Genomic DNA, 26905 nt, shown 5'->3' with positions numbered 1-26905 from the left:
ATGTATGATACTAGAAGAAAGAAATGGACTATCCGTGTTGTGTTCACAACGGATAATGAAACCAGATTTGTTTAGTGTTATAAGCCATTGGACTTACAGCTGAGCCAATGGAGGTCTGTGTTGTGAAGTTGTCTAAATATAGTTTCGTTTGTTTTGAAGTTCACGCAAAGCTACACGAGGGCTATGAGTGCTAGTCGTTCCTAATTTAGCAGTGTAAGACTAGAGGGAGAAGCTAGTCATCACCACCCACCGCCAATTCTTGGGCTACTCTTTTACCAACGTATAGTGGAATTGACCGTAACTTTAAAACGCCCCCACGGCTGAAAGGGAGAGCACGTTTGATGTGGCGGAGAATCGAACCCGCCACCCTCGGATTACGAGTGGAGTGCCTTAACCACCTAGCCATGCTGGGCCGGATAAATATGTGTGGATTCTTAATAATTCGAATTAATTTCACATTATTAGTTTTCATACTGAAGTTAAATTGCGAGGCCTAACAGTTAAGTGGAGTCAGGAATTTTTAAAAATGGCTACTAGGATTAGTCTCAATTCCTACTGAATCTGAATGAATTTATAATGTTTAAAGATTTTTTAACAAAAATATTTGTAAAAAAAAACAACTACCTCTACTCTCCAGACCGTAAAAATATATATTTTATTATATAGAGAGTGAAGGTATATTTTTTTACGAACTTCATTGTCAAACGTCTGGAAACCCTGGTATGCACTACAAGTTTGAAAAAATAAAACTAAATATTTAACGATGTTAGAAATAGTTATTTGTCTGCCCACTCATGAATACTGTTGGAAGTTTGATAATTATTATAGAGCGAGGCTTTTTCACAAAGAGTGAGCAAAATATTAAGATTATATAATTGTCTAAAACTTTATTTCTAAAATGTTGAGAAATGTCAAAGTAAGAGCTTGGATAATTACCATTTCTGAATATAAGGATAATGTAGCTGGTAGTAATGGTGATAAAACGTGTTTAACAATGAGTGTTTAGTTAATAATCGTGTTTCAAAATATAAGGATAGCGTAGCTGGCCAAAGCAAAGCGTACATTAAAGCAGACATCCAAGAAAAAGAAAGTGTCAGTATTTTCATTCATTATCAAAACAAATAAGCTTTGAGAGAGTACAAGATGGAAGGCTGTAGAAAGAAAAGTGGACCGCTGAGAAAATGGGTCAGAGATGTCGCGAAGTGGTTGCAGTCCAGTTACATTGACCGTGTGAGGACAGCACAGGAAAAACGAACATGACGAGAGGGCTGACAGCTAATCAGTTGTGTACAAAACTACAAACAGACGATGATGACAAGTTAGTAGTGATGATGATAAAGTACGTTTTAGGATTATGAAAACCATTTTTTCGAACAAAAATTAAACAAATCACGGAGTGAATACTTCAACAGTAAAACTGTTTTCGTGAAATTTCCTACTGTTATTAACGATAAAGTATTTTTCTCTTAATATTGATAATTTGGGAATGAGCTTGGTTGTTTAAAAGAAACTAAAAATAAATCACCTGAGGAAGACGAAGTTACATTTAATGTGATTAAAAATAGCCTAAAAGTATCAGATAAATTATGCAATCTATATAAATTACCATTATATTACCATATATAAACCTGTAAGGTGTTTAAGAAGTTACACAACTTAAATTTCCATGTGAATTATTGATTGGTAGGTTTGTTTTGAATTTCGCGCAAAGCTACACGAGGGCTGTCTGTGCTAGCTGTCCTTGATTTAGTACTGCCAGGCTAGAGGGAAGGTAATTAGCTATAACCACCCACTGCCAACTATTGGGCTACTCTTTTACCAACGATAGTGCGATTGATCAATACTTATAACGCCCACACGGCTGAAAAAGTGAGCACGTGTGGTGTGAGAGGGATTTGAACCCTCGACCCTTCGATTCGAACACCTTGACCGCCTGGCCATGCCAGGTCCGGATATTATTATTTTAAAAAAGAGACTACAATTTACATATTGCATTTTTGTGGTGCTTTTTTATGTTTGTGTTAAGTTAGGGCTTATGATGATACAAATGTAACTACTATTGTCACATTTTGTATTAGTTTGTCATTTATCAATTTGAATCTTTATTCTCCATAAATGTTCTGATAGTTGAGATGAAAAGTTAATAGTCTTTTCGTGTATATGTGTGTGTGTAGTTGTAGTTTTATTTCATCCAGCGTATTTTCTATCGATTTACGAAATTCTGACCATAACTCACAGTGTAGTAGTGATCGTAGCATACAAATAACCTATCATTATGAAGCTTCTTGGTTTAACAAGATCGGTTTTTATGTTTATTCATGTTTCTGAACTTCTATCGGTCTTAGAAAAATGTCTTTTGTTTCTCTACGAGTTCCTCCAAAGATCAATGCTCTTTTTCTTTATCATGTAAAAAACTAGACACATGCTTGCCTCTCAGGGGCACAGAGGTATGTGTGTGGGCTAACAACGCTAGAATCTAGGTTTCGATACCCGTGGTGGGCAGAGCACGGATATCCCATTAGATAGCTTTGTGCATAATTCCAAACAAACTTTTCAAGTACTTATGCGTCCATTTCAACTGTGTAACCAATAAACCGGTTTGTAAGTTTTCTCTTTATATGATGTTTTCACATAATTCATTCTAACAGTTTGCTGTTTTGGTTTTGCTTTCTTTGTATATCATGCTGAGCTTTGTTGTTCATTCACGACCAAAGAGGAGCTGCTATAAATATAATGAAAATACCAATAATATATATTTCAAACAAAGAAACAGAGAACTGAGACACTTAAAAATGGATTACATTTTTTATTTGTAAAAAGTAGATGGGGCTATACGAAAAAAGGGTGCTAAAATATTGTTAAACTAAAAACAATTTTAAAGGCATAACTTGACACAATATAAAATGGAAGAAACTAAAATAATATTTACCAAAATTGCACAGCTTAAAAACTCACAAAATCCACAAAACTTATTGACTCAGACTAGGGAACAAGTATCACTGTGCCATCACTAAAAAAAGTACAAGTTAAGGGGGAAAATATTATACCAAGCAGAGATAACTTTATTTGTTGTTTGTATTTAAACCCAAAGCTACACAACTGGCTATCTGCGCTTTGCCCACCACGGGTATCAAAACCCGTATTCTAGTGTGGTAAGCCGTAGACACGTCGCTGTGTCACTTGGGGGCAGAAGAGATAAGAGAAAATATAGAAAACATATATGATATATGTACAAATTATAAGCACTAAATTAACGAAAGATCTAAGCCTATTAAAAATATCTCAACTGATTTTTAAAGGTCAAAAATACAGTAATACAATTTTGCCAGAAATAAATTTATTACAGAAACCACAGAAATATTCGATATGTAAAGCACTACCAAAGAAAAGAAAATAGAAAATGGGCATATTATACAAAAAATTTAAACACACTAATATTAAGTAAAAATACATGATTTGAAAAGTAACGTCTTCAGTAAGGAAAAACACAACATACTACTAATACTTCAGTAAGGAAAAACACAACATACTACTAATACTTCAGTAAGGAAAAACACAACATACTACTAATACTTCAGTAAGGAAAAAACAACTACTAATACTTCAACTAATACTTCAGTGGGGAAAACACAACATACTACTAATACTTCAGTAAGGAAAAACACAACATACTACTAACTAATACTTCAGTAAGGGAAAACACAACATACTACTAATACTTCAGTAAGGAAAAACACAACATACTACTAATACTTCAGTGAGGAAAAACACAACATACTACTAATACTTCAGTAAGGAAAAACACAACATACTACTAATACTTCAGTAAGAAAAAACACAACATACTACTAATACTTCAGTAAGGAAAAAACACATACTACTAATACTTCAGTGAGGAAAAACACAACATACTACTAATACTTCAGTGAAAAACACAACATACTACTAATACTTCAGTAAGGAAAAACACAACATACTACTAATACTTCAGTAAGGAAAACACAACATAAAACTCAGTACTACTAATACTACTAATGCTTCAGTGGGAAAACACAACATACTACTAATACTTCAGTGAAAACTCAACATACTACTAATACTTCAGGGAAAAACAACATACTACTAATAATTCAGTAACTACTAATACTTCTAAAACTAATACTTACAGTAAGGAAAAACACAACATACTACTAATACTACTACTAATACTTCAGTGAGGAAAAAACATACTAACTTCAGTACTACTAATAATTCAGTAAGGAAAAAACTCAACATCAGTAAGGATAAACACAACATACTACTAATACTACTACTAATACTTCAGTATAAAAACACAACATACTACTACTACTTCAGTAAGGAAAAACACAACATACTACTAATACTTCAGTAAGGAAAAACACAACATACTACTAATAAATACACTCATCATGAAATTCAGATCAAATGAAACAAAATTATGAGTTAATAACATAAGACAGTACACCAGGTACATCACAACAAATATTACTAGTCTATCGCAATTAAATATGAAAAGTAACGGGTGAAAATCTTATGTGAAAAAAAATAGTGGATAGGGTGTACAACATACGGAAAATAAAATTTTATCAGGGGAAAAATAAGAGAAAAGAAATTGAAATGGGTTTTTGGAAGGATTTTTAGTAGAATGAAATACATTTCCTAACATGCAGAATAAACATAAATTCAGAAGCATTAATAAACATAATAAAAACATATTAAACCAGGAAACACCATAATAATAGAATGTTTGAACGCATACGCAACATTGAGAAACAGTTACAACCACAACCGAAACTAAGAAACACCAGAAACAGGGGCAAATATAAGATACGTTGTATAAAATACATGGTTGTAAACAAAACTACCAAAGACATTCAAAATGAAGGTCACTTTGAATCTTATCCATCAGAATAGTTATGGTGAGCAAACATTTACGACGTAAAAGCACATTCGTATATTTAATAAGCACTAATAATTACATAGCAACACGATTAGAAATTACTCTCAAAATCCGTCACAAGGATAGAATTTAACCTATAACTTAATACTGATTTACCTAATAATGTAACAACGTAAAATACTCTTTCAAAATGAAGTTTAAATTATATTAATTTTCTATTAATCAGGAATTGGAAATTAAAAACATGAAAACAAACCAAGGAATTATCTAACTAACTAAAAGATAAATAATAAAAAGATTTAAAGAATCAGATAACGATAAACAAAGATAAATACAAAAGAATGACTTACTTATAACTGATCGTTTCTCCCGAGTGGCACAGCTTTATGCCTGCGTACGTAAATGCTAAAAGCCAAATTTCGATATCCGTAGTGAGCAGAACACAGATATTCCATCTGAGCTTAACTTCAAACAAACATAAATAATGAAAATAAAGAACCAGCATTCCGATACAGAACTGTTGATTAGAGCAACCTCGGAGTTTTGTTTTTGTGAATTGAATATCTGTAGAGTAATTTTTAGTATGTGTATTGAGTTTTAGTCTTCCATTTCTTCGTTTTGTACGTTGCTGTAATGCATAGAAATGTATTTTTCCTTTACATTATAAGCCCGGCATGGCCAGATGACTGAGGCCCTTGACATGTAATCTGAGGGTCGTGGATTCGAATCCCAGTGACATCAAACATGCTCGCCCTTTCAGCCGAGGAGGCATTATAATGTGACTGTCCATCCTACTATTCGTTGGTAAAAGAGTAGCCCAAGAGTTGGTGGTGTATGGTGGTGACTAGTCGCTCTCCTTCTAGTTCTACAGTGCTAAATTAGATACAGCTAGAGCAGATAGTCCTCGTGTAGCTTTGCGCGAAATTAAAAAATAAACAAATCCCGTATAGATTAGAAACTATATTCCAATGATGAATGTTTTAATACGCATAAGTTTCATTTTACGAAAACTAGTTTGAATTCTGTAAGTCATATGTTTTTAGACATTTTTACGAAATTTCGGATATGACTCCAGGATCGCACTCTTTTATAAATTTTGTAGAATGATATCTTTTGCCAGCAGTAGTTTCATATATTACATTTCAAATATACATTACATTTTGGGATATTTATATGTTCTTTTTTATGATTTATTAGTTTAACTTAATTTACATGTTTCAAAAATCTCGTAAAAAACTTTACTTACATGTTTTCGTGTTTTTCCTGCTTATTTCTTTATAGTTGTTACGTGATCCCACGGTTATCTATTGTTAATAATGTACATTTATATATTTTTCCTTGATGGCCGTTCTTTTCCTTAAATTTTATTTCTATAATTATATTAATTCAAAATGACATAAAAGTATGTTTAATTGTTTCCAGTAATCTGTAATGACGAGAAAACACACTTGTAGAGAAAATTATATATGTACAAAAAGCGGCTGGTGTGGAAAGCACTATGTACAGGAGCGAACAACATTTCGACCTTCTTCGGTCATCGTCAGGTTCACAAAGAAAGAAAGGATTACTGATCGACGTCAAACCACATGTTACACTCAATAACACAACCGTTTTCAAACATGTGTTCAAAACAAACCAAAAAACTTCTGTGTGTATATTTTGTTGTTAGTCAGGTTTAATAGTTTTTAATTTTAAACTTTTCATCTGTTGTCAGTACTTCTTGTAAATTTATGTACTAATTATTTTTGTGTTTGGTTTGAATTTCGCGCAAAGCTACACAAAGACTAATTGCGCTAGCCATCCCTAATTTTGCAGTGTAAGACAAAGGGAAGGTAGCTAGTCATCACCATACACCGCCAACTCTTGGGCAACTCTTTTACCAACGAATAGTGGAATTGGCCGTCACATTATAACACTCCCACAGCTGAAAGGGCGAGCATATTTGGTATGACCGGGCTTCGAACCCGCGAAACTCAGATTACGAGTTGAGTGCCTTAGCCACCTGACTATACCGGGCGATTTCTGTTGTTACCGTCAAGTTAAACAATGCACTATATGCACTCTGTTCACAGCGGAAATCGAACGCGAATTTTATACAAGAGACCTTTGACCCCTGAGGATACTTAGTTGTTTTTTATTTTACCATGTACTGTTGTAGCGTTTTCTCTCGTTATTGATTTTTTAAATGCACTTCCTCATCGGAACACCATAAACATTTTATTTTTTGACCTTTCTACTTATTTCTCCTAATATCCTTATTCCCTAGTGCCAATACGGTATGACTGTGAACTTGTGTGAGTGTTTTGTTATAGCAAAGACACATCGAGCTGTCTGCTGAGTCCACCGAGGGAAATCGAATCCGTGATTTTAACGTCGTATAACCGTAAACTTTTAACGCTAAAAATCGGGCTTCGATACTCGTGGTTGGCAGAACTGATATAGCCTGCTTTGTGCTTAGCTTGAAACTTTATTAAAACCCTTCAATTCTCTTTTCACTTACGATACCTCGAAAACATGTAAAAAAAACAAATGTTTCACTTCTGTTTATAACATTGATTCGTCACATGTATTTTGTTATTATTTGTATTGTTTTCCAATACAATTTCCGAAACATTTTAAACACTAGATCAAGGAAATGCGTGGAATTATATAATACAGTAGACCCTAGTTAGTGTTTTTTAGGGAAATTCTACAGGGTTAACGGAATGTTACCGCTGGTTTTATGAATATTTAAGATTTTGATACTGTATGACACAGTGGTTTGCTGTTCGAATTATTCATTGGGTTTGATGTGTACCTTTTAGATATTTAAGAGATCAAAACATTTAAATAATGGGATAGCTAAAATTAAAATGATTAAATCTATTTCTTAAAGCTTCTCTCATGCAAGAAGTCCCACGGGGTGAGTTCTTAGTTCACTAGTGTTTACTTTGCACGTTAATGATGTGCATTAACACATCTCACTCTCAGTTTGCCTTACTGTGTGAAAGAATATATGAGGTAGTATAGGAAATCCGACAACCTTGGGTTGGCTTAAAACTCTGGACATTTAAGGATAGTTTAAATTACGTCCTGTTAAAGATACTTTTTATCTCTGTACTTTTTTAAAAAAAGGTTTAAAATATTGCAGCTGATGACGTCAGAAAGTGTTAGATTTAAATAACGAATTAAAGTGTCAAAAACTGGTTAAATTTTTTAAAATTTATTTTTGTTTAATCAAAACGATGGTGTGGTTTTTAACAAATATGATGGTTGGTTTAGAGTAAAGCCAGGCTGTTTGGTCTCTCCACCGCGTGGAATCGAACCCCTGATTTTGGAGTTGTAAATCCGTAAATTTACCGTTGTCCCACCAGATGGAGTATACATTTATTAAACTTAAGTATCAGTTGAAAGCTTGTTTGTTTGTTTTTTAACTTCGCGCAAAGCTACATGCCGGGTCAAGTAAATAAATTAATAACATTAAACTACACACAATGATAAAGTGAAGTAATACTAGATGTAAGTCTTGAAAATAATTAGAAAGTAAGATATATATTAGCTAGTTTTCTTTCCAACTCAAATTTAAAACACTTCACTTTCTGTAAGATTTAAAAAAAAACTGTATACTTGTACCTCTTATTTCTATTTTATGAACTTCATTTACATATTTTTACTATTTTATGAGTTTATTGATTTCTATTAATTTTATACAATACATTTCAACTGTTTTTTATTTATATTGTGATTTAAGATCTTATGATAATTAACTGATTTGTCCTTTGGTTTTACGTCTGCTTCTTCTAACACATAACAAGTCTCATACTTTCCACGTCAAGTTTTAATTTCGGATAAAAATCCTTATTCATATTAACTGAGTTACATAACGAACTGCACACTTAAAAATGGCATATGAATCTCGGCAAGGCCGGATGGTTAAGGCGTGCGACTCGTAATCTGAGGGTCGCGGGTTCGCATCCGATTCGCGCCAAACATGCTCGCCCCCCCCCAGCCGTGGGGGCGTTATAATGTGACGGTCAATCTCACTATTCATTGGTAAAAGAGTAACACAAGAGTTGGCGGTGGGTGGTGATGACTAGCTGCCTTCCCTCTAGTCTTACACTGCTAAATTAGGGACGGCTAGCACAGAAAGCCCTCGAGTAGCTTTGTGCAAAATCCAAAACAAACAAACAAAAAAATATACTGCTAAATTAGGAACAGCTAGCGCTAATAGTCCTCGTGTAGCTTTGCGCGAAATGTAATCCAAACCAAACCAAGACATATGATAACCCTCGTCAAACGATAGGCTTAATTTCGCGATTAAATGTTATTACTTACACTTTAGAAAGAGCCATCTAGACTATTCTTATTCATTTATATCAAGTTTATTGCTGTGCTTCTAAATGATTATAACTTAATATATTTTGTATTGAAATGTGGTGAATTTTGAGCTTTGTGTATAAAAGGTTTATCTCCTCAAATAAACATATTCTGTAATAAAGAACATTGACGATGAAACACATATAGTATAGAGCAACCAGAAACACATATAGTCAAAAAATGAAGGTGAGGGTAGAAGATGCATTTAAATAAGTACCTGTAAGTTCACTCTTGTCACTAAAATAAGTGACAACAAAATTTCTTTCTGTATTAATATTCCCAGTAGTAGCAGTGCGATTTTCAACAATAGCATTCTGAAATGATACCGAATGACAAGCATGTAAAAATTTGTTTTGGCAGGACAAAAATACTTTGTGTGTTTCAGTGTGAGTTGTGTGTAAGACTCTGAAGAGAGTAGGTGTGGTTAATAAGCACTGTTAATAATTATGGGAGGTGAAAAACCAAAAATTTCAAAAACTGATGAGTATCTAAAGTTATTTACTTGATAGACGAAGGTATACCAAAGATCTTGGTGTAAATACATATGTCAATGTTACATACAGGATAGTAAAATATACATAATGTGGTCCCTATAGACTTAGAAGACTGTCCTCGAAGACCGTCTCTGACGAGGTAATTACACTAAAAGGTTGAAGTAGATATCAAACCACAAAAATGCAAAATAAGTAAAACTGGGGACATGTGATTGGTCCTCGCAGATGAATTCAAGACCGAATTCGTTTTAACAGTCAGCAATAATTTTTAGACGGTAGCAAAATTGTGTTATTGTCAATGTATATTATCTTCAATGAAACACCATGAGGTATCTGTACACATCTAGGGCTGTCATGTAAACGATCCACACAAACGATGCCATCCTGATTATTGCAAACACAGTAACGAATTATTGTGTGGTGATCTTTCGTCCATCATGACAGTAATAACAAGCACACATCAAACGTAATCTTGACAGTAAAGAGGCTGACGGAATACTCAGACAGTTCTGATATGACCATTACGGAAGCTGCGTGGGCTTGTACAAACCAAAGACCTAAAGGCTACCAAATAATTTGGATGAATTGTGGAGAGTAATACGTTGATTAACTGTATGGCAGCTTGAAGAAAGTGTACTGTTTTGTGTAAAGGAAAGGCCTGATGTGAGAAATACTAGTGCATTGTACAAATTAACTGTTTTATTTTGTATTTTCAGTAATAATACTTTGCATCGTTAATAACATTCACCTTCTAGAAGTCATGACTGGTCTGTGATGCTTCTACCAGCAACACTTGTGTATTTCTATAGTTATTATTTTCTGGTGGGTCAGCGATACGTTTATGGATTTACAATAGCAAAATGTAGAGGTTATATTCGTCTTGATGGACAATGGAAATGCCTATTGTGTAAAGTTGTACTAAAAGCTATTTGAGTGTGTCTGTGGTTATTTCAGGAGAAGTATAATGACATTGCATACAATGTCTGACATTTCTAAAATCGCTCATAATGAATATTAAAAACACTTGCCAGTTGCGAGATGTTTAAAGGACTTCAACCACCTTTGAATCACCAAAACAACTGAAAGGGTAAAAAACAACTTTTGAACTTTCACAAAATATACTTCACAAGAACTTAGATGAAAACAGATTTGCTTACTTGTTTCATTTTCCATCGTGTATTAGATGCAAAAAAGTGAAATATGAATATTTCGTTGTTGGTTTGGAATACTTGTACTGAAAACGAATCATGGTAAACGTATATTTTATTCAGGTTTATAAGCATACGAAACAAAGTTAATAAAACAAGCGTTACAGATGCCACCGTAAAGTAATTTTAAAACCTATCTACTTATCACTATGCAGAATATAGAAGGCAATTCGATATCAGACACAACCTATAAACACAGCTCTTTCAATCACTCATTGGCTGTTAAGACTGTAAAAACCATCCAATGAAGTTTAGCAAAAAAAAAATCATGTTTAAAATTATAAGACTGTCCTCACTGAAATCAGCTGCCATTGATCGTGTCTATCTTATCTAGAGTCTGCCTTTAAAATGGATAATAGAAAGAGAGTAATGGACATTTGGTCGGACTTGTACTGATACCACAGTATTCCCGAGATCAACGTATTTGCTACTTCAATATCTGATTGGAGCGCCACTTAAGGTCCTCTTTACATAAACATATTTAACATGTTTTAATACTCTTGTACCATATTACAAAACTACAGGTTGTATGACGTTCTATTCACTTATGTCTAAAGTTATTTCGCGTGACCAATGTACTTTTCTTAAACCACAAACAAATCATTTTTTAAATTTCTTGCTGTGTCTGAAGTCAGTGACCCGGCATGGTCAGGTGGTTAAGGCACTCGACTCGTAATCCGGAGGTCCTGAGTTCAAAGCACCGTCGTACCAAACATGCTTGCCCTTTCAACCGTGGGAGCGTTATAAAGTGACGGTTAATTCCAGTATTTGTTGGTAAAAGAAGAGCACAAAAATTGGCGGTGGGTGGTGATGACTCGCTACCTTCCCTCTAGTTTTACACTGCTAAATTAGGGATGGCTAGTGCAGATAGCCCTCGTGTAGCTTTGCGCGAAATTCAAAACAAACCAAACCAAACTGGAGCCAGTATAATAAAAATTATTTATAACTGAACTATGAAAGAAACAGATTTTAAATGTCTGAAAAATTTTCCATTTTTAAAAAATAGAATACCCATTTGTTCTGCTGATGCAGGTCTATGTAGTTAATATTATATTAATTTAAAGAGGGTAAATAAAAACGTTTGAACTTTTTGTAAACACAAGTGATAAAGGTCAAACATGTGCAATATGTTAAAATGTGTTCCTTCGTTTGAAACGTACACCACTTCAAACGCATGCATTAGTACACAAAACAATAACTGCTTTTAAATTACTATGGAATTTTAATCTCATATATAGAAAATAAAAGCTGGATAACTATTACATAAGCATTATTATGAATAGGTTTTCAAAAAAGCCAAAACTATTGTTGTGCATACCTAACTTCTGTCAGTGCTTAATGGAAGTAATATTTTAATGAAGGTTGTTTTTTTAACGGCCGTTTTTAAAAACAAATTCTCGACCTTTTCTGAATTCATGACAACTTTCATTTCGCTAAAGTTGGAAAACTGTTTTCTGGCAAACCTTATAACCTGACTGATTACACTACGTAACAAAATTTTTATTTTTATTTTGTTCCTGGGCAGAAAGTGCTATTTCCCAGTTGCTTACGCTAAAGTAAATGGAAAAAAAAACTTTTTTGCTCTTTAGACTTTGCTTTTGTGACCTGGGTAATGAAATTTTCAAATTTATCCATTTTCCAGAATATACCAGGTAAATCCAGTCTGATAGAGAATTTTCTCGAACTTACAAGAATTTTCAAGAACTTTCTAGAATGTTGTAGATCTTACGAGAATTTTCTAGAACCTTCCATAGTAATATATATACAGGGGCTCACCACTCACCACTTCAGTTTAGTTCGAGCTTCCTAAATGAACACGTAGACTTATTTGATTTTATCATAGATGGCATCAAGAAGCTGCAAGCATTATCCAGACGCATTCTGCTATGTGTGTGGCCAATTTATCAAGACAAGAGCGAAAAAATACTCTGTGACAACATCTGCTATAATGTGTGAAGCCTACAAGGCATATTTCGGCATGCCTGTTGGGGATCAAGACAAACCCTGGGCACCTCGTTTAACCTGCGAGCAATGCAAAAAAAATCTAGAAGGTAAGATGGACAATTTTTGCTTGCTTGAATAGTAAGATTTTATATTATATAAATTTTAGACCTTTTAAAATTTAAATATCTTTTAATTTATGTTTTTCCAATAGTATAGAAAAAACATCACATATAAAATATTTTGCATGAACCTCTTACACATTTATTCTTCATAATAACAATTTTATTTTGCTCTTTTGCAGGATGGTACAGAGGGGAAAAGAGAGCCATGAAGTTCGCTATTCCAAGAATTTGGCGTGAGCCCACTGACCACTCAAGCAATTGTTACTTTTTCATGGTGGACCCTTTCAAACGTCAGGCTGGCAAGAATACATCTGCTATCATGTATCCGGACCTTCCATCATCCATCACCCCAGTGCCACACTGCCCTGAACTCCCTGTACCCACTCCGCCAGAGAGAAAGCAGCCATCCTCAGAAGAGGAGGTAGATGTTGAAAATCCAAATTACAATGTCAGAGGTTCAGCTGGTAAATTAATAACACAAAGAACACATTTTGAGATCTCTGTAAGGAAAATTTATTTATTGTTAAACATAAAGCTACTCAATGGAATATTTCCTCTGTCCACACCACGGGTACCTAAATACGGTTTCTAGTGTTATTATACTTACCGAAGAACCAAAGGACAGAGGCGGTAAACAAAGGTAGAGCTTTCTTGTGTCGGGGCTAAGGTAATGCTATATTTTCTGCTATGAAGAGGACCCCTAAATGACGCGGCTGTGCCGTAGGAGTCTTGTTCACCAGTGAAACTGTTCTCAGTATGGAAAAAAGTATTGTATATTTAAGAAAGTTCACTAAAGGACCACTACTAAACCGCCACACAATGACTGTACCGTCCACACTTTGTTTCTGAACGAAATTATTGAACAAGTCTCATATTTACTCATAAACGGCTCGGCATGGCCAGGTGGTTAAGGCACTCAACTCTTAATATGAGGGACGCGGGTTCGTATCTCCGACACGCCAAATATGCTTAACTTACACTGCTAAGTTAGGGACGGCTAGTGCAAATAGTTTTTGTGTAGTTTTGCGCAAAATTCAAAACAAACAAACATACTCATAAACGATTCACAGAAGACAAGTAACAACGCTGAACCTATTGTTGGACAAAATTTTGATCGTAATATTTACTGTTTACTTGAATTTAATTAATAATGTCATTGACTCCAAATAATGATAAACTGATTCGATAGCTTAGTCAATGGGATCTTTTGAATGTACAACAATAAGGTAAAAAACTAATTCATCCATTGGTCCTAATGTTATATGTCTAATGTTTCAAATTTATTCATAATAATATACTAGTAATATGTACCGTTAACAGAATTTTTCACATTACTTATTGTTGTCAGTCAAAAAAAAAAAGTTCAGAATTAAACCGAAAAAAAAAAACGTTTAGGAATATACCGAGTAACTGAGTTCTCTAGGAGCCAGTAGATAAAACAATAGGTCTAAATTCAATTATAAACGTTAAGTTGTATCTATAAATGAGTAAGAGGAAAAGAGATATATAGAATTCGCATTAAAATAACACTATGAACTATTATGGAATCAAGTGTGAATTTTCACCCAAACCATATACTCACCAACGTTTATTCAGAAACTAAAGCAACTTAGTTGCGAATTCCTACTACGAACTTTAAGTACAGATCAAATCTATAGTAAGGCAGTATTATTACTTTGTACATTTCAAGATCCATGACACGAAGTACCTGTGACATATCACCAGTCAATCGTATTTGTGTCACATCACCAGCCTGTCTAATATTCGTGTGTTACATTAGCAAGCCATCTAGTACCTGTGTCCAATCAATATTCCGTACAGCGCGTATTTCAAATTGGCAGCGTATACATTGAGTGGCTTCTTTATTAGGTGTGCACTTAACATGCGGCTGGGCTACAATTTGTCATGATACTAGACTGAATAAACATTTCACAAAATGCTTGAAGGTGTTTTATTAGACTATAACCTATCTGTTGAAGGTGTTTTATTAGACTATAACCTATCTGTTAAGGAGTTTGCTTACTTGCTTCACAAATGACTGCAGAGGGCTACAGTGGTGAATTTATTATTTAAACATGTGAGTGAATGCATTACATAGAACGACATCATAGAAAATAACATTCAGATAATTTCTAAATGTTATTCAATGTTTTAAATAATTTAAAACACTAACTCTAAAATGTAAATACGTTCCCACATTATCACGCCAACTCCAACAACTACACATAACAATACAAATTGACAAAATACCAACTGCTTAATATGTCCTTATCAATATATTTGTTTAACTGTCAGAAAAAAGGTGAAATTTCCAATCATTTATTGTAGACAATTTGCAATCTCAGCACCACGATGGAAGAACTAGAATTCCTGACTACTATTAAAATAATTGTATTCTTTGGCATAATCTGAAGTATGTCGTATTTAAAAAGCTTTTACCAATTTTTTTTTTAGAAGGTTACCAGCAATTAATAACCACTTTCATCTACTGGCAGAAATAGAAACGAAAGTCTTTAAATAGCTAAAAAACTGTCTTTGAATATTTGATATTGATGTTCTTGTTATGTGGGCAACAACAATCATGCTCCTTTGAAAGTCCGAAATATCCTTGCTCTTTTCCAATGTCTGGCAAGGTAGGCAGGTTAGTTATACATCTCTGGATTTATGATTTAAGCATTATATCTAACATGAAATTTATTATACTAAACTGTACATGAGATAATTGGAATTTATAAAATTTTGGCCATGTTAAAGATAAACTGCGGCTATAAAATAACATGCATGTTCCACACTGTACGTCTATGTACAAAAAAATATCTGGCAGTCTTTCGTGTAATCCATAAAGCAAATTATAATTTATCGTGTGCTATAACATGAGCATTCGAAGAAGTTTATTTATATTTTCACTACATTTAATTTCATTACAGAGTATGACCATGAGGACAGCAAGAGAAACCTGGCACTAATGTTGTGTACTTAAAAGTCAAAGTTTTGGTTTCTGTCTGATTAATACTGATTACTTCACACATTAGTCTTTATTTCTGTCTTAATGATACTGATTAGTTCACACATTAGTCTTTATTTCTGTCTTAATGATACTGATTACTTCACACATTAGTCTTTATTTCTGTCTTACTAATACTGATTAGTTCACACATTAGTCTTTATTTCTGTCTTAATGATACTGATTACTTCACACATTAGTCTTTATTTCTGTCTTACTAATACTGATTAGTTCACACATTAGTCTTTATTTCTGTCTTAATGATACTGATTAGTTCACACATTAGTCTTTATTTCTGTCTTAATGATACTGATTACTTCACACATTAGTCTTTATTTCTGTCTTAATGATACTGATTACTTCACACATTAGTCTTTATTTCTGTCTTAATGATACTGATTAGTTCACACATTATTCTTTATTTCTGTCTTACTAATACTGATTACTTCACACATTAGTCTTTATTTCTGTCTTAATGATACTTATTAGTTCACACATTAGTCTTTATTTCTGTCTTACTAATACTGATTACTTCACACATTAGTCTTTATTTCTGCCTGACTAATGCTGAATAGTTCACACATTAGTCTTTATTTTTGTCTTACTGATACTGATTAGCTCACACATTAGTCTTTATTTCTATCTGACTAATACTGAATAGTTCACACATTAGTATTTATTTCTGTCTTACTAATACTGAATAGTTAACACATAAGTCTTTATTTTTGTCTTACTAATACTGATTACTTCACACATTAGTCTTTATTTCTGTATGACTAATACTGAATTAATATATTAGTCTTTATTTCTCTCTTACTAATACTGATTAGTTCACACATTAGTCTTTATTTTTGTCTTACTGATATTGATTAGTTCACACATTAGTCTTTACTTTTGTCCTCCTATACCTATTAGATCACAAAACAGTCAAACAACATCCCTACATCTAACCTAACGTTATTTTGTTTTATTTTAACATGTGTATAAGCACTCTTACAAGAGAACTAATAAACTTAAACCTGCCTTACCGTTGGTTTGGAAGCGATTCCAAATCCTGCTAAAGACACAATGATATACTCAATTCGCAGTAACCTACTGTGAAGATCTCTCACTGCTCCTTTAACTCTCCACGTGAGAAAGAAACACGAACCGTAGATGTTTGAGGAATAGCTATGGCCCATGAACATCAGGAAGTATCTTAAACTCCAAGATTTATTTCAGTGTGATAAATGACTCAAGATTGTGTGAATTCCTTACAAACAGATAGGGTGTGTGCTCAATCATTTGCAATTCAGCTCATATGAGTAACGATCAGATATCTGGTTATCATTCAACAATGAGCTGATGAGGTGACTGATTGTCATAACGACAGTGTTGGTTTTCTCAGAGCTACATTACAAATTCCAATTATTCCTTAATTACACTTTGAAATGTATTTTTCGTGTTCAATAAATGTGTGCAAATGCCTTACTGAGGCTATTGCAGTCAGTGCATATCAAACGTAGAGATAAGATGTAGTTTAATCAGTACGTGTGCACTACAAAGTTGTTATACACAAGTACGGATGCTAAAGAAACAGAGTTTTAGACAATTAAACGGTATATGTTCTTATTGTTATGAGTAAGCGTTTACTTTAGAACTAAGCTCAAAACAAGTCACGATATGTTTAATTTATTATTATTTGCAAAAATAATTCAGACAAAATAACAAAGCTAAACGTTGTCCAGTGATTAAATCAAGAACATTTATATACACATAAAGACATACATATATATATGTGTGTGATTTAAGAATTTTGATATGTAAATATACACAAAAATACACGTATGTATACCTGTTTTTATGTGTTCATGTTATTTGCTGTACTACAGCTCAAGCATAAAATTAACAAAAAGTATAACATAGGGACACTTATACGCAGAGAATTTATATATTTCCTACTGCGGATTTACACCACTAGATATTGAGTTTCGATACCCGTGGTAGGCAGAACACAGTACATTTTTTGTGGGGTTACTTCAGTCGAAACGTTTTACGTTCAAATATTTAGAGCAAAATATATATGTAAAAAACGGCTGGTTTAGGTTGAGAAAATTTTTATATAGAGGAGAAAACAACGTTTCGACCTTCTTCGGTCATTGTCAGGTTCACAAAGAAAGAAAGAGGTAACTGACCGATAGCTGACCACATGTTTGAAGGGGTTGTGTAACTGAGTGTAGGAATGTGGATGACGTGCTTACTTTTATGTTTGGTTATATTTGTTGAGGAACACCTTTATATTTATATTAATAAATATAATCAAACATCTAAGTAAGCATGTTCTCTAGATTCCTACAGTCAGTTAACTCTGTACATAATGCTTTCTCTACCCACACCAGTCGTTTTATACATGTATATTTTTCACTACAAGTGGGTTTTCTCGTCATCACTGATTGATATTTAGAGTGTTACTTATGTCGCTCTCTTTCCGGAATAACAAGTTAATTAAACAATATTATTCTATATTCCTCTTACAGTAATATATACCCAGAATGAACTCTGTGTACATTTGCGTATAGGAACCGACTGGTCAAGAAAAAATTAAGTAACATAGATAAGACTCTTCAGTTCACTGCAGTTAAAAGTTTAAAGCTAAAAACTGACATCTTGTGAATGGTTGCTGAACTAAGCTCCAATGACGTTCCTTTATGATCGATGAAATTCTGGTTGTCGGAAGCAGTCTAACAAAGAATGAAACTTGGAATTAACTATAGTAAGGTTCTAATGAAAAAATAGAACCGCTCGGCAACAGATGAGGGCAGTTAGCGAGGAGCTCGTACTAAGATAAAACAGAACATCTTACACACACATACACATGTATGTGAATACTCTCTGTGTTTGGGCATCAAGGATACACACTGTAGTGATACCAACATTATTAGTTTGGTTAACTTATCCGTTTCCGACGGCTCAGGGGTCGACACTTATAGCTGCTACAGTTCGGGTTCTACCTAAAGGTTTTTATTTCAGCAATACAGTTTGTAAATTATTATAAAAACCCTGCAACAGTAATAATATTATGGTGAGATTGGGAAGTAATTATATCAATATTTTAAATACAATCGTTTCTTTTACAATTAATGTACCTTGAAAATAATAATAAAATACTCTTAATGCATTGAAGCACGTGCAAGCCATGCGTTCATAGTAATTACCTCATTTCTTTTCACGAAAGGTTGAAATACTTTATATTTCAACTTCTTTAATATATGTGTGTGTTAGTTGAAAGTGAAACATTTTCTCACTGTAGCAATACCTCAAGTAGGATATAGTGGTTACAGAATAATGAAAAGGCAGAGTGTGTAGCAATACCTCAAGTAGGATATAGTGGTTACAGAATAATAAAAAGGCAGAGTGTGTAGCAATACCTCAAGTAGGAAATTTAGCATTTAAGCCCAAACCTTTTTGAATTGAGGAAAGTGTGAGATGATATATTTAAATATGAGAATATGAAATACCATTGATAAAGATATTTATGTAATTAGGGACAAGTGTCCCATACTAAAATAGACTAAGTATTAAGTATCCAGAAAAGCCCTTACAGTATGAGGTCCTAGGAACCTAGTATTACAACTGTTGTTCTACTTGCATGCTATCAAGTATGTTCTAAGGTATTATGTGTAAAAACGGCTGGTATGGGTAGAGAAAGCTCTATGTAGAGGAGCGAACCTGACGATGACCGAAGAAGGTCGAAATGTTGTTCGCTCCTCTACATAGAGCTTTCTCTACACGCCCCAGCCGTTTTTACATATATATTTTTCTCTATAAGTGGGTTTTTTCATCATCACGGATTATGTTTTAAGGTGTTTGAAGCATTCTGTTTCCAATTTATTTTTCAAACTTCAGCTGGTAGGTTGTAATCTAAACTTTTGAGCTAACCCCTAAAAAATGAAATGTTTTATAAGGTTTAGTTCTGGATTTTCTACAGGTCGTACGTACATTGTAACAGGGGGCATTATTCTTCTAGAACAATATTTTAGTTTGTTTGTTTTTTAATTTCGCGCAAAGCTACACGAGGGCTATCTGCGCTGGCCGTCCTTAATTTAGCAATGTAAAACTAGAGGGAAAGCAGCTAGTCATCACAACCCACCACCAACTCTTGAGCTACTCTTTTACCAACGAATAGTGCGTTTGACCGTCACATTATAACGCCCACACGATTAAAATGGCGGGCTTGTTTGGTGCGACGGCGATTCGATCCCGCGATCATAAGATTACGAGTCGAGCGCCTTAATCACCTGGCCATGCTGAAGCCAATGTTTCAGTTCTCTGGGAATAAAAAAAACAACAACAAGAAAACTTTTGCTTTGGTCAGTGAAACGTGGTTATTTAATCTACTGTGATATTTACAAATATCTGCATGTGCAGACGCTTCACGCCAGTAGGTCCACGCCCATCATATGTGTCAGGTTTTGTGGGGGCCGAATTGCTTTACAATAAGTGGCTAAAACTTGGTGATAAATTCCAACAGTAACTGGACGGAAGACAAACCATTTGTTATAAAATAATGTACTACAAGCTAGTCAAACGTATATACGAGTATTCGTTAGATAGTTAATCATCTCATTTGTATCCAGAACTTTTAATAATCGCCTCTTTTCGTCAAGAGTCCACAGAGGTTTAGTAACTTTATAACCCAGTTGACAAGACGTATTATTCTTCTCTACCCTGTTATTACAATACAATCTGCAATTATTACATTTTAAAAGTCGTCACTATCCAAACTTTATGGCTAATATTACAAACATACCCTAAATCTATTTGACTACATCTTTCATTAACTTTGTCTTGTTGCTTATATGCAATTATATTGCTAGGTTGAGACCTAGAACTTTCTATAAACTAAGAGACGTTATGGTGTAACAATATACACTTAAAGGAACGAGCAAAATTCAGAAGAATGGAATAACATGAAGTCAATTCACAACAACTGAACAACACAATAAATAATTAGATTACAGTTTCTACATGTTAACTTTAAATGAAACAGTCGTGTATATCTAACAGCAGGAGACGTAGCCAGAATCAAAATCCTCCAGAGCTGCCACAATATAAACATAGACGAATTTTTCACCTGTCTCTTCCAAGAACACCATTTTTAAAATAGAAGAAGATACTTTTTTTTTTTTTTACAAAATTCACTAAATGTGTGACAAGATTCTGGTGCTGATTTGCTTTATACGAAGATATAAATGACCAAATAATAGTGGAAGAGATCCGTGATTGGTATATTCTATCTGTTCTAATATACGTACATTTATTGAAACATGCTTTTTATAAATGGATGTGGTAAGTTGCTAAGAATTTCTTTCCAATATTAATTAGAACACTTTTCACAATTTGACCAAGTCTGTAATTTTTTCCGCATAACTTTATTATATTACAAAGTGCTTGATATTGAGAAGAAATCTCATGCAGAACAAATCACGCATGAACAAGCATTATTCGAAGACCCGATTATCCAAACTTGTGTGATTTCCCCGTTTTAAATATCACTTAACTTACGACTTATTGGTATCTTGCACTCAGCTTATCTACTTCTGCGCTATATATCTGTTTTTATAGTCACTGAGCTCACCTTATAAAGAATACTACCGTGTTTCTCCGATAATAAGACCTACCCATAAAATAAGGCCAAGTGTGATTTTTGGGGATAGTTTTAATATAAGCCCTACCCTTAAAATAAGCCCTAGTTAAGAGTGGCAGGAAGAGGAAAGAAATAAAAAAAATTAATTTATTAATTAGTTTAATAGTTAGTTAATTAGTTTGTTTAAGTATTAATCAGTCAGTTTAATAGTTTAATAATAGTTTATTTTAAATGGTTAGTTTAATAGTTTTACTTTGTAACTTCATTTTTTTAATATATCAAAATAAGACATCCCCCGAAAATAAGCCCTAGTGTCATATTTTGGAGTGAAAATTAATATCAGCCCTGTCTTATTTTCGGAGAAACACGGTATGTGGTCCAAACAGTAAGTTCAAGAAATGCTTAGCTATTAATCACAGTTAGCACAGCAGTATCTTTAACCCAGAATTCAGGTTGTAACAAAGTTATATGACCTAATCTTCATTCCACTAGGTTTAACGCCCCTCTAAGTCTCTTCTACTAGAAATCCAACGTTTGTGTTATTTTGTAACAGTTTATAACCCTGATCCAGTTTTATTTCACAGGCCATAAACGCTCTGTATTTTCTACTCTTTCTTTTGTTTTTGCCCTTAAGAGAATCCAATTAATGTACGCTCCAGTCAGCCGCCACCTAGTATCGATCGAAAACACATGTTCTCAGCTATCAAACATTGACCTATGTAGTGAACAAAGTTGCTTAAAAGCTCTTACTGCAGTGTCTTTTAATATCTTTTTAACATTTCTGATACGAAACAGCAAAAGCACTAATGACATGCAAAACAGCTTCTGAGCGTTGACCGCCATGATTCATTTAAATGTTTACTAAAGAACTAGCTGTGAGCTTTGTTTTTTTGTTGTTTTTGAATTTCGCATAAAGCTACTCGAGGGCTATACTGTACTAGCCGTCCCTAATTTAGCAGTGTAAGACTAGAGGGAAGGCAGCTAGTCATCACCACCCACCGCCAACACTTGGGCTACTCTTTTACCAACGAATAGTGGGATTGATCGTCACATTATAACGCCCCCACGGCTGAAATGGCGAGCATGATTGGCGCGACGGGGATGCGAACCCGCGACCCTCAGATTACGAGTCGCACGCCTTAACACGCTTGGCCATGCCGGTCCTAGCTGTGAGCTAGATATTTCATTTTTTTTTATATAAGGACTAGGCTTTCATAGTTCAGGGTGTTTGGTTTTTCTTATATTTCCAATGCTAACCTGTGTCATTCACCAGCTTACAACAACAAAGATTGTACTTTACTATGACTTCAAAGTTTATCGTTCAGCCCAAATTCCTGCCCTTAATGGCGAGTCTAAGAGTTTATACCGAGTTTCAAAACCAAAGATGCGCACAGTATAGTTAAATACTTGTGTATCTTTGCGCATAATAAGTGAAACTGAGTTAAAATATTTCAACATTTTTTACAGAGATAACAAAGAAGATGACTAATAGTTTCCAGGTGCTTTTCAGGACCTGAGGTATTCTGTAACGTGGAAACTACTAGAGTAACTAGACCATCCCACAGCAAGATCCATGCAAATCACTTTTCTAAATTTGCAGAGGTTGCCTTAAGAACTTCACTCGGAGTTCCAGGAGGCATTTCTTCAAAACGGTTTTAAAAACCCGGCGACTTTGACTCAGAACTTTATTCGTCCAGAAATCAAAGCAAATTTAGTTTTTACTCTCTATATCTTTCTGGAGAAGAAAAAGCTAAGTTGTTTAAGCTCTTAAACTACTTAATTAGAGCCGCACAGTAAAGATTCTTAATAATATGCTTTCATCTTTGTTAATCTTCTGCTTTTAGACAATATTTAACTGCTGGGATTTACAAAGCGATTCAGGATCAGAGATCCAAGACTTAGTTTCGGATAACTTACAAGTATAACCTTAAAAGTTCTTAGAAGAATTTGACCCTCGTTTTGACTCTGATTTATATTCTGTGTTAAGCTCATGACAAGGTGCACCTGAGAGTTAAACTACCTTAGCGTACCTAATGAATAAGTCTCACCATAAGTTTAAACTGCCTTGGAGTACCCAGTGAATAAGAGTCTCTATAGGTTTAAACTACCTTGAGTACCTAATGAATAAGTCTCTCCATAAGTTTAAACTGCCTTGGAGTACCCAGTGAATAAGAGTCTCTATAGGTTTAAACTACCTTGAGTACCTAATGAATAAGTCTCTCCATAAGTTTAAACTGCCTTGGAGTACCCAGTGAATAAGAGTCTCTATAGGTTTAAACTACCTTAGCGTACCTAATGAATAAGTCTCTCCATAAGTTTAAACTGCCTTGGAGTACCCAGTGAATAAGAGTCTCTATAGGTTTAAACTACCTTGAGTACCTAGTGAATAAAAAGTATCTCTATAAGTATCATCTTTAATGATCTCGGACTTATCTATTTTGAATAGGTTGCTCACTACACTTACGAAACATCTATACACTGGCCTGGTCGTGAACTTTCTATCAACAAGTTTGCTATATATTTTTTTACATTTGTTCGTTGGCATATTTTTAGTGTTAAGACATTACTATCATTTCCACATATAAATCCACTCATACGGCAGTCTTATAACACATTTTTTCTTAACCTTACCGGTCTGGTCACACAGCACCAAAACAACACAAGTGGCTTGTCCGCTATTCTGATCATGTCGTCTGAAGCTTATTCACTCAGTTTTCCTTGTACTGCAGATCAGTTTACTCGTTAATTCCATAATGCATTACTTCTGGCTTCCCTATGCTGGTTAGTCAATATGGTATACTTTCAGCCTACTTGTAATGTCTTCTCGAAACTGGCCAATTAATATGGTAGTCCTTCAACCTACTTTTAATGTCTTCTCTGTAGTGACCAGTTAACAAGGTTGTTCTTCAGCTTCATATATTGCACTTTGAGTCGTTGGGTGAATTATATTCGGTCTGACCAGTGAGTTCTCTTGACAAGCCGCCTTTCCTCTAGTTTGTCACTTTACAATTAGAAACAGCAGGCGTGGATAACCATCGTGTAGGTTTTGAAGAAGTACAGCAAACAAACTAATTAGTTTTCTCTCAATGTACCTCTCTTTGTTTTCGTCTTCTTAACATCGGAAAAGGATATCTTTGTTTTTGTTTCTTTAATACACTATTATTCCTGTCGCCCTAGTACAGTTTGTTCACGGGAGTATTATCACAGCACCTTTATTTCTAACTTCCTAATAGTTGTTCATTCACACATTAGTTTAGAAACACCTTTATTCCTGTCTTTTTAATAACTTTTCGATCCAATATTAGCCTAGCAGGACTTTTATTCCTGTCTTTTAATAGTTTTTCGGTCTCACAACAACTGTGAAATAGCAAATTCTGCTTTTTTTTTATAATTATTATTGTGTTTATCGTTGATTTATTATTTGATTTCATCGCTCAGTTTATCTATGGAATTTTTGTTGTATTAAAATACAAGCTCCTCTTCCACAAAAATCATTTGTATTTTGAGTAAATATATACATTTGTGTGTGTATGATGAATCGGGCACCAGCTTTCCTAACGGCGACGTACAGATACAACTAATATAGCAGAAGACTATGCAAATTTATTATCACATGCGGTTGTACGCTCATGACCTCTTCAGTGAATAACCACTCTGCTATAAGCTTCACGAAGAGAAAGAGTCAGTCAGTCACGAGACAATTATTGAAGAGTATAATTATTCCGTTTGTCACTCAATATTGTTTCAATATTTTAATTGTTGTAATTTGTTTTTGTTTTTTGGAATAACATTATTTTCTTTCCGACTCTGCTCTGATTCTGATATTATTCATCTATGGATATTTATGATAATTTAATTATTAAATTTGGTGTGAAATTCTGGCCAAGCATTTGATTATCAGCTGTATTTAAGTTATTTCAAAGTGTTGTTATTATGAATAAATTGTGTGTTTGTTGTCGAACCCTGATTGTAGTAACGTGTTCATTTTCAACCGTTACACTACCTACCAACACAACCTTTACGTCTGTTTATCTAATAGTTTTTCAACATCACATTAACGTGTTTGTTTGTTTTTTTGTTTTTTTTTTTAATTTCGCACAAAGCTACTCGAAGACTATCTGTGCTAGCCGTCCCTAATTTAGCAGTGTAAGACTAGAGGGAAGACAGCTAGTCATCACCACCCATCGCCAACTCTTGGGCTACTCTTTTACCAACGAATAGTTGGATTGACCGTAACATTATAACGCCCCCACGGCTGAAAGGGCGAGCATGTTTGGCGCGACGGGGATGCAAACCCGCGACCCTCAGATTATGAGTCGCACGCCTTAACACTCTTGGCCATGCTGGGCCTCACTTAACGTGACAAGACTTTTTATTTTTGGTTTTAACCATTTATATTTCTTAATAGTTTTTCGTTGTGTATAATTTATGTTTGATAATCGCATAATATTTTATTAATTTTTAAACTATCTCTTGTCGCTGTCTCTGATCATCAACATATGTGTGTTTTCTAACTGGCCCATTTTGTAACGTCACTTTGAGTAATTTATTTATAACACGTACTTAAAGAAAAAATTTTTACTAACTCGTTTTATCTACACTTTTTAGTGAAGTAATTAATTCAGTTAGAAGAATGAAACTCATGGGATGTGAAACAGATCGAGTTTTATGTCTATTACCATCATAACCAGATTCCCAAGTAAAAAACGTCGAAAAGAAATCCTGTTCTTCGAGAGGGAGGAATGTACCTAGGATATTGTTAAACCACTAAACAAGTTTTATCTGAACAGATAAAGTTCATAGCTTTCGATATGTAATTTTTTATGATAGAAAATTAATTAACAATTTATTTTCTACGAAAAAGTCATTCACTTTCGTGAAATATTTATTACTTTGAATCATAGAAGTGATAGCAAGCATAGATACATATATACTGAAATAAATAGCTACAATAATATTTTTTACAATAGCTGTTAATATGCGATTAAAATCAGTGTCATAAAACAATAATGAACTTAATATAAAATAAGCAATAAGAAGTATTTATGCAAAATCCATTGTAAATCCCAGTCATCATTTTAAGTTCGTAACGAATATTGTATGTGGTGTGGTAATAGTTCCCAAATGGAAATATTCGATCCACCAGACAAAATCCAAACAGTGCTTTTAAAGTATCCACTAATTATAAAAAGTTAATTAACAGGACACACTTGAGTGTTTACACCCACGA

At 34.0% G+C, this 26905-nt stretch overlaps 2 protein-coding genes across 3 annotated transcripts in view; one reads left to right on the top strand and one right to left on the bottom strand.

Moving 5' to 3' along the window:
• LOC143256027 (A-type potassium channel modulatory protein DPP6-like) overlaps positions 1 to 26905 on the bottom strand; it is a 367278-nt gene that overhangs the window by 202089 nt on the left and 138284 nt on the right. The window lies entirely within an intron of this gene.
• On the top strand, positions 12823 to 16025 carry LOC143254903 (uncharacterized). The gene is made up of 3 exons (XM_076509814.1): positions 12823 to 13030; positions 13225 to 13509; positions 15973 to 16025. Exons 1-3 carry the CDS (start codon positions 12823 to 12825, stop codon positions 16023 to 16025), a joined length of 546 nt encoding a protein of 181 aa, XP_076365929.1.

Source organism: Tachypleus tridentatus, chromosome 7, assembly GCF_004210375.1.
Source record: "Tachypleus tridentatus isolate NWPU-2018 chromosome 7, ASM421037v1, whole genome shotgun sequence".
NCBI classification, from domain to species: Eukaryota; Metazoa; Arthropoda; class Merostomata; order Xiphosura; family Limulidae; genus Tachypleus; species Tachypleus tridentatus.
The sequence above is the reverse complement of the archived record's forward strand: the minus strand, read 5'-3'. Positions and strand labels throughout refer to the sequence as shown.